General features: G+C 36.8%; 1 protein-coding gene across 1 annotated transcript in view; it reads left to right on the top strand.

The window, feature by feature from the left end:
• LOC100890536 (kinetochore-associated protein DSN1 homolog) overlaps window positions 1-10,352 on the top strand; it is a 15,030-nt gene extending 4,678 nt beyond the window's left edge. The window contains exons 6-10 of the mRNA XM_030997819.1: window positions 2,950-3,025; window positions 3,998-4,138; window positions 5,816-5,963; window positions 7,789-7,876; window positions 9,047-10,352. Coding sequence (XP_030853679.1) covers window positions 2,950-3,025; window positions 3,998-4,138; window positions 5,816-5,963; window positions 7,789-7,876; window positions 9,047-9,138 — 545 coding nt within the window. The 3' untranslated portion in view covers window positions 9,139-10,352. The remainder of the gene's footprint in view (window positions 1-2,949; window positions 3,026-3,997; window positions 4,139-5,815; window positions 5,964-7,788; window positions 7,877-9,046) is intronic.
• Window positions 10,353-13,238: the final 2,886 nt, after the last annotated feature.

Raw genomic sequence — 13,238 nt, 5'->3', positions numbered from 1 at the left:
AAACTATTTATTACTATGTTATGGCATCAACTGTATAAAAATAACATGTATCAAATAATGTCTGAAAATGATCCAGAGGACTTAAAACAACTAACATACCTTTGGTTTTACATTCAAACAAATCAAGCTAAAGAAAAGAAAATTCAAATCAAGGGAAGAGGAAGAGATAAGGATAAAGAAGATTTGTAAATTAATAAAACTGATATTGGCCTAATTTGAGGAAATAGAAATATTTATCCATGAAAAAGTGTGAATTAATCCATTGATATAACATGGCTTTTTCTTTTTGATATACGGTGCGGTTGTATATCCATTGGATATCTGTAATGAAAATACAAAACACTGTTTGACTTTAAATTATTTTCTTGTTTTCTTTCCTTCCCATCAGGTTATGTCAACGATTACGAAGCATAAGAAGAGACAGAAGCGGCGCTCAAGTTTTATGCGATCGCGTTCGCGGAAGTCTTTGCCCCAGTTAATATAGAAAGCTCAGGTGGGTCATTCGTGATTTGTTTAAAGTTCTTATTGCATTTGATTTAATCAGAGTTATATCTTTAATATTCAATGAGGGAGAAAGTTGGTAATCTATTTAAGAAAAGAAGTGTGGTTCATTATACATGTATGCTAGTACGGTAACCTGCATGTAAAAGAGTGGGTTTTTAGATAGACCTCAAAACGTAAGCTGGTTTTTATTTTTGTTTGTTTGTTTTGAGGTTTTTGTTTGTTGGTATGCCTCTGCCACCGAAGGCATTATTGTGTGTGTGTGTTTCATGTATTTTGTACTTTTGTTCTGATAAAATTTATTCCATATTTTGTTCCCATTGCAGAAATCCATCAGAAAATAGCAACAGATATCCCAGAAGAAAAGAGACTGGAACAGTTACAGCAGTCAAGTTTGAGGTATGTGAGCAGATATTTGCTAATCAGGCTTTGTATTGAGTGGAAATTGTATGAAGGGGGGGGGGGGGTGGTATATCTATCAAAAGTCTATAATTGCTAAGACTAATTCAATTGTAGATTTCTATGCTTTTTGCATTGCATAGAGCATGCCTATCACAAAAATGAGACATCCATCAGCCAAAAAACTAACTGGCTGTCACTGTTTAATAATAAAATAAATTCCTAACAAGCTTGAAGTTGCAAAAAAATTTTGTTCCTCCAAAGCATGCCTTTGAAAAGATGTAGAAAGAATATTACATAAATTCTTTTACACGTTACAAGATACCTTTCTCACCTGTAAGGAATATTGTACATCAAAGGGCAGGAATACATATCATTTTTCAGAATACCTACACTTATTCCTTTAACTACTTATGATAGTGGGAATTCATAATCTTTTTGTTCAATTCTCTTATCATTTCATGACATTCTCTGCTTACAACCGCCCCTATAATCTCTGTTCTTTACCTCACAGCTCTCTTTCCCTTTCTCTTTATATATCCTTCCCCTTCTCCTGACTCATCTCTTTTCTTTCCACCTCGATCTACTGTCCTTCTTCCTCTATTCACCTCTATCCCATTTGACTCGATAGTGCTCGTGCTATGGGTAATTTTACTTTGTTAATGTCTAAAATGTCAACGTCTATATATATTTATCACAATCTACCCTTTTCCAATTTAAAAAAAAAATAAATTATGCTATTGATGTTTGTAATACGGTATGTATTTTCATTGCTTGTAAAAATCCCACGTAACATTTCCATGTTTTTAACTTGAACAAATAAAATTGAATTGAATTGATACTTATGTCTTATTTTGTCTCTTTCTTTTCCATGTTTTGTTCAGTATACCATGCAGAAGCTTATGGCTGAGATACCTCTCTTTGACTCTGACAGTGAGCTACAATGTAAAAGTGAGTAGTTTTCTTTCTTTTTTTTTGTGTACAGTAGCTGTATAAAGTGGGGTGAATTCTTTTAAAGAGAACAAATGAATATCCACAGAAGAATGTGCACTTGTGTGCCAGAAGCAGTCAAATCATTTAAACGATGATCGGGAATTTGCCTATTCTCTTTTTCTTCTTCTTTTGTGATAGGTAATAAGTACCTGATAATCATTAAACTGTGTATTTGCTTAACTCCTTTTGTCATTGTATATTGATTACTTGTATATTTGAGGTATTTTCAATAATTAGTTTTTATTTGCACATTTTCAATGATTTCTTTGTACCGGTAACCCATTATATATATATATATATATTTGTGTGGGGTGATTTGTAAAGGACTTGTGTATTGAGAGTAATTAAAATTGTGGATTCCACTTGATATATTATATATATTTGATATATTAAATTTAAGCCTCACTTTGTACATAATTATGTTATTATTGTTTGCCACTGTCATTGATTTTTTTTCTTAAATTGTATGACATATAATTTAGGTCACAATTGATCCACATTTAACTTACAACTCAATCAGAATTCTAAAGTTCAACCTATCCCAAATATCGCACGTTATCCTTAACCGGCCTTAACCATGATCAAGTTTAATCCAGCTAAACTCCACGCCTTGCATGTAACTACATTCACTTGACTGAATGCAGCCTTGTGCAAATTGTCTGTCCAGAGCTAGAGGCCTCAACTCTGTACATACATGAGTTAGCACCCTTCTGGCTCCAAACAGACAAAACATTGCTAGAGAACAAACATCAGATTTAGACTTGGACTAAATGTTATGTGTGTGTGTAGTGGTGGTTATTTTACCTGACTGTTATTAAAAGAAAGCATTGTCAATGCTTGTTATTAAGCAACCAGAGGACCCATGGCATAGGTCCTCTCCGAGGGACCTGGTAACGCGGATTAATGCCTTACCAAAGGGCACTAACGCATCATCTTGGTGTCAAACCCGGGCGCGCCAGATTACGAGACCACTGCTCTACCAACTGAGCTATCGCGCCTGCGATCACGATAAAATTTCAATTATTCTTTCTTTTTCTCCCCTTCTTTTCTTTTCAGTGAGGAAAGCTTTTGAAGACACACTAGCAGATGTGGCTAAATCTGGCATCCTCACTCATGCATGCAAGAAAAATAGGTATGAAAAATTATGTTCTCATTTTATCACTACACAGATCAATGTTTTGACCATGCAGAGTTGAGAATTATTTATCACATTGCTTTAGAAGCATGGTACCTTGGGGTAAAATTACGGGATATTGAGAATGCTATACTTGAATACAATACTTGAATACTAAGTCTATGATTAAGCTTGATACTACCTGTACTCAAATGTATGCCATCATTTTCAGTTACAAAGGTGTTATAAACTGTGTTTATGGATAAAGAAATATTTGTCTTTATCTTCCTAAATTTTAAAATCAGGTCCTGAATTGTAAAGGTGCCAGAGAATAAAAGTATGATTGATGAACTATTTTGTAATTAAAAAACTGACTCACAAATGTTAATTGTTATTGATGTTTGTGAACATTTGGCCCTGTAATGGTTAATAATACCAAGTTACCCAGCCCTGGAGCCACCCCATCCCCCTCTCTCGAAAATAAATTATATAACCCTGGCTTATTCTAAGAAGCTGTTCGATGTTTGTATGTTTGAGGATTGCTTTACCTGACTGCTAATAAAGCATGTATAAATATGCTTGCAAGTATTAGCAACCAGGGGACTAAGAGCTTTAAGTCATCTCCAATAGACATGGTAATGAGGAGTAATGCCTTACCAAAGGGCACGAACGCATCGACTTGGTTTTTAACCCGGTTACAAGAACACTGCTCTACTCCTGAGCCACTGCACCTCCTCCTTTAGTAAATGTTTTGTACTGATATAGCGACGGTATCTGCCAGGCTCTGACGCTCATGACGCTTTACACATATTACCCTGGTTATTGCCGAGCTGCCAAAGTAACTAGCGCTCAAAGCATATCATGTACCCATTTACACCTGGGTGGAGAGTGGCAAATGTAGATTAACGTATTGCCAAAGGACATTGAACTCGTACCTTGTGATCTGCAGTCGGGTGACTTATCCACTAGACACCTTTCTTTTCTCATTAGTTTGGAGCCCAATCCATCCAACCTGGAGATGAATGAAGTCTTGATCAAGATGCAGTCTCATATCAGAAGACTGACGGAAGAAGGAGAGAAGTGGGATAGGTTACAGCAGGACCACACGCAGTCGACCCTTGATGCTGAGAAGTAAGTTCAAAGGTCCAGCTTGCTATGGCCATTTCATTCTTGCCCTTTAAAGGTGAAATTCAAAGAAAATCACAAATATGTCAACTAATGTATCACTAGAAACTGGTAAGCTAACAGATGGCCATCGTACAAGTTTTAGGTCAACTACATATCGGGTGATTTATAAAAATACAAATACAACCATCTCCATTGCAGCTGGGATATACGAGAGATTCACTGGAAAAATAACGATGTTTTAACGACGTCACTATATGGACCAATACTACCCAAGCAGATGACATTCCATAAAGAATGAATATAATGCAAAGCTATTATTTGTCAAATTATAATGAGTTTAGTGTATATAAATGTAATGGCATGTCAAGCCATTCAAAAGGAGATATGACCCGATTCTGATAACTAAAACCTTTTGCTTGTAAATACTCAGGATAGGGGTTAAATGACAATCAAAGAAACCAGACTTTCAAATTGAAAAGCCCCCGGAATGATAATAAGGACGGCATTTGTTCCCTCTTGAAACGCTGAACATACCGTGGTGTGTGCAGCTGAATATACAATAGCGTCTTATTTTGTTTACAAGCGACAGATTCCCTTACTTTTGTATCGCTGCATTTGTCATCAAAATAAAACCATGTGCGGGTTTAGAGTGAGGCAATAGATTATACGTTTAGCCTGATGGTAGTGAAGTAAGAGAAAGAACTCAAGAGAAGATGAAAACACAGGCACTGATAATGTGTTAGATGTCATGGGACATCGTCTGCTTGTGCAAATCATGTCCATACTATGATTTCACACATCTCAGCAGCGTTCGGAGAGCTCTTCAGGTGCTATGCCAGGGTTGTATTTAAGCGTGTTGTAATTTATAATAATCATTACTTTGAATGTTTCCAAGCATTGAATTTTGATAACCTTGTCGAATAAAAGTTTCAACTTTGCAATAATGAAAATAAAGTTAGTTTTTAAAGTCAATGAATAAAGGCATTGAATTTTGATAACCTTGTCGAATCAAAGTTTCAACTTTGCAATAATGAAAATAAAGTTAGTTTTTGAAGTCAATGAATATCTACTTTAACAGTTATCAACTAAATTATTCACAACCTTAACAAGTTTTGTGATTGTTTACATATGTGAAAAATTGATTTGTCCCGATTTATGTTTCTTGAGAATGTGAGATATTAATTATTCAACAAAGGCCCTAATTCGTACAGTCCACTCTTCATTCTTGAGTTACAAAAAAAACAAAAAAACATCAAAATTCACAAGGGTTATGAATAATTTAGTTGTTGACTGTATATCGCTGTGCACACTCTAACATTCATATTCCATATAGCAGTGCAACATGAGAATGATTGCTTTTGAAAATTTTCTCTTATAAACCGGTAAGTAGAAATGGTTTCTCAGAGCAAGTATTTCTTCACATGTTTTCTAGTCCCACATAACTATCCTTGTTGACTTGTCTAGTACATTCTTCACACTGTTATATTCAGCAAAAAATTTCAAAGTTTTGTAAATTGTTTTTTTCCCTTCAAAACCTCATGGTGTAATGTACATGGTTGTATATGATGGCTGAAATTTTGAGGTGACATTTTATTATTTCCCACTCCAATTCCATATATGGCAAGTGGCGACCATATATTATGTAAATAAGACCCAATTGTTATTATCGTTATTACATAGGATCGCTGCATCATCGTCAGAACCTACCACAGTGTCCAAGGCTCCGGACAGCTTGACCATCCAGCAGAGAAAGCTACTGGCTGACCTACCAGACCTTGGGAGCCTAGCAGAATGGACAAAAACTTCAGCCGAGGAAACGGCTCTACAGGTAAACCTTCTAAAGGCCCGGTCACACAGCCCTCCACGGGCGTATCGCGGCCGAATCACGGCCAAAAATTTCTGCCCGTGAAGCAGATGCTGTTGGACGCTTTGAGGTCGCGATAAAGACACGATACAGCCGTACTTTACCCGTCGTTACACGCGGTAAGAAATTCACACGCGGTTGGCCGCGCGAAAAAGTTTTGGGCTGCCCAAAAATTTAGACCGCGGGTAATCGCGGGCGGTACACGTGGTACACGTGGTACACACGCGGTAAAGACGCGGTACAGACGCGGAACGAACGTGCTAGGACGTGCTACGGCCACGGTTAAGACGTGGTTACACGCGGAATAGGACGCGAAATTTTAGCGGGTAATCGCGGGTGGAGCACGGTCATAGCACGTTTGTTCCGCGTCTGTACCGCGTTGTTATCACGTGCATTAGCGTGTGTACCGCGTGTAAGCGTGGTAGGCCGCGGTACCGCCGCGCTTCACCCGCGATAAGGACGCGGAACAGTCGCCGGCGTCTGTTCCGCGGGCATACCACGGGTAAACCGCGGGTAAGCCAATTTTGCACATTTTCCACCACGGGCAACCGCGGGCAAAAAAAAATCGCGAAATTTTACCCGCGATACAGACGCGAAAGGCTGTGTGACCGGGCCTTTAATCATGTTCAATGGACCAGTTTTAATACTACTGTAAATGTATGTATATTTATGCATGTTTCTTTCCAGAAAATTAAAGGTATAGACCAGTTTGGGTGATGTGATTGCATTGTGAAAGAAACATTGTTTAATCGATCAGAAAAGGTTGATCATCTTGCATATAAGTATTGGTGTGCACTGCAAGGTTCTGGAATCATCAAGATGATAAGAAATTTGGCCCAGTCTTGGTAAAGTTACAAGCACTGTACACAGAAAGATGTATATGGGACTATGCGTTTCTATCCAGTCCGGATAGATGCAATAATTTACCAAATATATCAATTAGTAGCCGGTTTCCCAGCAAAATTTGTATCATCCTGTATTAGTCAAAACATATTCTTTCACATGATTGGTAATAAGAGCTTCCACTTCATTTTTTGAGAGGGGGCCGTATCCAAAACTGGTCTATACCTTTAAATTGAGACATCTTTATGGGTAGATTTGATGTGTTTGTAAATTAGTTGTCTGCGTGCCTTGGCCAGTCGTTTGATTCAGAGCTAATTTGGTTAAAAGGAGTACTTGTAGTACTTGTGTCTAAAATTGAGTGCATTATTCCACTGGTATGTACTTTTATTTCCACAAGTACACCTTTTTCTATCCTCACATGACTTTGCAGCATTGTTTAGTGCTTCTGCATCTTTCTAGGAAGTAATAAATAAGATCACCCTGACACACTTGTAAAGGATACACACAAATTGCTCTCGCTGGTGAAGTTAGGCATCATGGAACAATATTTACATGAAAATAAAGTTTTTCTTTGCTTCCAAATATTATACAGTTAACAACTAAATTATTCATATCCTTACCAAGTTTTGTACTTTTTTAAGTATGTGTAAAAAAGTCCCAATTTATGTATTCTTGAGAATATGAGCTTTTCAAAAGCTTTCATCCAAAAGTATTCAACAAAGGCCTTAATTCATCCAGTCTTCTTTTCATTCTTGACTTACGAAAGATACAAAAAACCATCAAATTTCCAAGAGGCATGAATAATTTAGTTGTTACCTTTATGGTGTGAGCTAGCCATGGGCATAGTAGGCAATTAATTCCTGCAAGGCTCTCTTTGAAACAAGTTTAAAGTTACAATGCTGTATTGTATCTATATTTCTTTCTTTTTTTTTATTAAAAAAAACAGATTGCCAAAGTACACCAGACTGGCAAACAGATGATGAAGTACAAAGATTCAATGGAGGGTTATCTCCAACACGAACTTGAGATATTTGGTGAGTACCAATGGTTTATTGCTGTTTGGTCTACAACCAGTTAGTCTACTACCCAATTAGTCTACCGGTAGTCCAATATGGTATACACCAGCCCGTCTACTATACATATGGTCTTACAATCATTTAATCATAGATAATGATAATAATCTAATAATTATTAGATCTTATGGATAGTAGACGAAAATGGCATTAGACAGACTGGGATTTAGACTAAGGCGAGGCGTCAAAAATATCGATACCAGCAGGCTGCCGCCTCACGTATTGGCGCATCGAGGCTGCAATTACGGCCGAAGCCTGGCTGAGGCAATTATTTTTCACTTATTAGCCCAGCCGGCTTGCGCCAGGCTGGGATCTGAGGCTCGGTTTCCATTCGAAAGGCGGCAGCCGGCGCATGCTTTTGAATGCCATTGCCTACCGCCAGCGGTAGCCGGCTGAGCTAATTTAAAAAATGCAGCCAGGACGCACAAGTGCAGTTAGCTGCCGCTGGCTGGTATATTTATTTTTGACGCCTCGCCTAACAGGTTATTAGACTAAATGAACAATAGGTCAAGTGAGTAGTAGACTTTTTAGAGATTAGACCATATGGAAATTAGACTGAATAGCTATTAGCTTAAATGGTCATTAGACCAAATGATAAGTTGACCAAATGATTATTAGACTATGTGGATACTAGACGGGCTGGGTATAGACAATATGGGCATAGACTAATTGGATAGAAGACGAATTGGTAGTTGACCAAACGGCAATTCACCAGTACCAGTACCAAAGAGGATTTGTAACACACTCATGGAAGCAGTAGTTGCATATCACTGATAATGATAACTAATATTATGAATCTGAGAATTCAGTGTGGAAAGGCTCATGAGCATAATTCTACGGAAGCATAAAAGTACCACCAATCTACTACAACTGACTGGTAATCAATATGTTAATGCATACATCCCACCTGCATGAAGAACCAATTTCACCATAGTTCATCTTGGATTAATGTAAAGATTCTAGAATGTTGTGGTCATTCTTAATTTTAGAGTTTGTTTGTTATCACTCCTGCTAGCGGGCCCTGCTTCAGTTTTCACTATTAGTACTATAAAATGGTTCACCCAATAGAATCACCTTGTTTTCCTATCATCTTGTCAATTCATTTTTTACTGTCTTTAACATGTTATACAGCTGTGGAGTCTTTTGATGGCTACCAAGATATCATGGATCCCAGAAAGTTGCTCTCCAAGGCTGGAACAAATGCCCAAGAAAGCCAAGCCTAAGCCGTCCTTGTAGCAATGAACTGTGCTGATGCAGTGTTATCAAAGAACAGACCGTGGTCGTGTTTGACAAGTGGCTTTGCTTTGAGTTCATTTTGGCTGTAAGTAAGCCAACTGTATGAACATACAAAGTATCAAGACATCGCTTATTCCAGGAAGCTGCTCACAAAGGCTGAAACCAATGCCCAAGGAAGCCAAGGCTAACTTCACTTGTAGCAATGGGCTTTGGCCACCACTGACTGGTGAGTGGCTATATGTTTGAGATCATTTGGGCTGGGAATAAGCCAGCAGTATATGTAAAATCCCAAGAAGTAACGGATTCTAGAACATCGCTCTAGAAGGCCACAACAAATGCTCAAGAGTAGGTATGCATCTTGCTAATGCAGTGCTCTGGAGAAAAAAAAACATTATCTGACTTGTAGAAACTTCTGATTTTCATCTAATACCAACTTTGCTGGAAGTAAGCCAGGTTAGCCAGCTGTGTAAATATAAGTAGTACCGAGATATTAGTGCTAACAGAATGTTGCTCACAAACGCTTGAACCAATGCTCAAGAAAGCGACGTCTTTGACTTTTAGCCTTATCACTAGTCATAAGTTGAGTCAATGCTGTGTTATTGAAAAACAGACTAGCTTTAAGAAACCAGCAGCTTTTACTTGACATCATTTACAGACCAGTGGCTTATATCTGCTATAATTAGGCTTGGACTAAGCCGGCTGTGTTCCTTATACAATACACCAGTTTACGGTTAGGGGGGCCATTTTAATTCGCGAGTAATTCGAGACCTAGAGGTCATGTATTTATGCGTAAATTAAGATTGCGCCCATGCAAATTATGATGACATCACTGCCTACGCGCTGCGTTGTGCGCGCACATCATCATTTGCATCGGCACAATCTTAATTTACGCATAAATACAATTAAAATGGCGCCCATGTCTGCGCATGTGCACTGATGTAACCGTTAACCGGTGTATTGAAGACATGTTGACCTCAAGACAATGGTCTCAAAGTTAATGGTCATAAAAGTTCAGCCAAACCTGCTCTAGTGTCCAACTAGCCAATGACATGCTGATGCAGTCTTATCAAAGAATGTACGGTGGCTTCAGCTGACTAATGGCTATGGTTTGAGATCATTTGGATTTGATAAAAGCCAGCTTCCATTAATTTCCCATTCTATCTAACATAGCAAAAACAAATACATACTAAATGTCAATTAACAATACATATTTATGGACCAGCTTATAGTATAATGCCCATATTACTACAGTATGTTAGCAGAGGTTCAGTCATATACCATTTTCGTAATGTAATCAAATTTAATGCACAAATCTTTGTTGTGTGCCTTGTTACCTATTACAGTATTTCATTCACCTGTTACGAATAATTGTATTTCAATAGTCAGAATGTGAATTGCATACATTAGTTGTTGCCAGATAGGACAAATATTATGGCTTGTCCTAGTCCTACCTAACATCACCTCGCATTACAAAAATGGTCTATATGTTTGAGCGCATTCACAAAGTGGGAGAATACTGTAGGAAATGACAGTCATTCAAAACATTTCCAATATCTGTGCTTATGAATAGTGACCATAATTTGACTAGTGAATGCATTAACATTCAGTGCTGACACTTGTCATATGATCTGTTGAGAGCCAGGGCCCTGTTTCATAAAATTTGTTATCAATAGACTAGTTCATGGTTAGCACATTACTGCAATGACCCTGAATATCCACAGATCTTCAAAGCATGAAGAGGTCCCACTTTGTACATTTTAAAATAATCCCTCCTACAGCGATGGAGGTGCTATATAAATAGCCTTTGTTTCCCATTTTCAAAGAATACTTTCACCTGTGTATCATGGAGTGCACTGCTTGTGCATGAGTGAATAATGATTACGTACATGTAACTTTATGAGCACGTATCCAGTATTTCGTCACCGTGTATTTCAAACTTTGTTCTGCAATGACCTTTATCTGCTCATGCTCGGACTGCAACCGTGAACTGGCTTATAATGAATGCTAGGGGTTCTATGACAAATTTGCTGTCAGTCAATCAAATACCATGATTTCAGTAGCTTATCACAGTTATTTAAACTTGTTATTAATGAGAAGTTTTATGAAACCAGGCCCAGAAGGGCATCAGCTCATTAATTTTAATCTCGGTTCATGCTTTTGTGGCTTTTGTTGCAAATGATATGACACTGTCAGTTCAGACATTGCATTTGCATTTGCCAAAAAACAAATGAAATTAGTACTATTTAATTTATAAATTGTGTAAATTTACAGTTATCCATGACAGAGGACTAAGCAAACATTTCCTTATTGTGACTATTGAAGTGTTTTATGATATCCTTAGTGGAGAGCGAGGAGGGCATGAGGTCTCTGTAATATTCATAACAGTTACGCCCTTATGGCTCACATTATCAATTTCTAAAACTCATTTTGAATGTTATTTTGTAAGACAGTGATAAGAAAATGTAACAGATATGACGAAAAAGGGCAATTTTTCACTATTCCCATAGGTGATTTTCATGATTTTTTTTTTTGCATCTTAAGTTGATATATTTTTACTCTTATATTACTCTGTAATTATGCTGTAAATTGTAATTGTGTGAAATAATGCATTTTGTATAAATTGTACAAAACTAAAGCTAATAATATGAAATTACATTATACCAACAAAGATACTTGCTTCATTTATTTTGCGTGATTTATAGTTCCTTAATTTAGTCCAGTATTTTTAAAAACAAAAAAGTTTGATATGTAATTTTTTGTTTAAATAAGTATTGTCGTGCTATTCACATGGGAAAGGAGGGTGTCCAAATGACGTGGTTCTAATGTTGATTTCATGACGATTTGATATCTGTAGGGATATACATGTATTTCAAATAGTAAGAGTCCCAATGAAGATGAAAAGGATGGTGCTGACGGTAATGATGATGGTGGAGACAATGATGGAGAAGAATTAGAGAGAGACAGACAGACAGACAGACAGGGGGGGGGGGGGGGGGGGGGGGGGGTAAAAAAAGAAGAGTTAAAAAAGTATGGAAAAGGTGAAGAAACGAAGATGAAAATGAGAGGTTAGAGTGATTACATGGAACAGTAAATCGTGGAACAATTTCCTTTTTTCATCAAGGGTTTGGGATTTCTTCCTTTCTTCTTGTTTTTCTTTCTATACTTTTTTCTTTTCTTTCTTTCTTTCTTTCTTTCTGTCTTTCTTTCTGTATTTCTGTCTTTTTTATATATTTTTTTTTCTCTCTCTCTATCTATATAACTTTCTTAGTTCCTTGTATTTCCTTCTTCCTCCTTTCTTTCTTTGCTCTTTCTTCATGTTTGTTTGTCTCTATGTTTCTTTCACAGTTATTTTTTCTCTTTCTCTCTGAACTTAGATAACCAATTAAAACCGGCAACATTCTAATTCCCCACTCTCCATTATTGATAGAAATTGAATACATTGATACATGATGTTGGTGGTAGGGGGCACTCTGAAGACAGGGTACAGAGTAGTCAAAGAGACACGCATGACTGTTCGCACGATCACTATATCATTACAATATATATATATGTATATAGATATATGAGTTGCTCCTACAGTTGAGCACTGTCAGAAATTGCAGTTTCACTAAACTTGCTTATATATATATATATATATATATATAATTATTTTCTCAAATCAAATTCATATTGTACAAATCAATCTTAACAAAACTGGATACATTGTACATTGATATTTCGGATTAATCATACCCCCACCACCTCCACTCACACACAAACACACACAAGGATGAAATTTTAAATTTAACTTGTCAAATTAGTTTTTGTCATTATTTATGCTGTTTATGAATTGTTTCAAAACAAAATATTATATCATATATTGTATATAATCTTATTATATTATATCATTTTAAATTATCGTTATTATTATACTACTATCGTTATTTGTATCATTTCGTTGAATTCGTTTCAATTGAAATATAAAACACTGTTCTGTTGTGTAATCAAGTGCTCGACAATTTCGTTTTGGCGAATAACATAAAATGTAGTAGACTGCAATTATGAATAACCTTCAATGCCTAGCTGTATGAGCATAACATACATGTTT

This window comes from Strongylocentrotus purpuratus, unplaced genomic scaffold, assembly GCF_000002235.5.
Source record: "Strongylocentrotus purpuratus isolate Spur 01 unplaced genomic scaffold, Spur_5.0 spur5_scaffold_4, whole genome shotgun sequence".
In the NCBI taxonomy this organism is placed as follows: Eukaryota; Metazoa; Echinodermata; class Echinoidea; order Camarodonta; family Strongylocentrotidae; genus Strongylocentrotus; species Strongylocentrotus purpuratus.
This window is presented reverse-complemented; position numbering and strand designations above follow the sequence as displayed.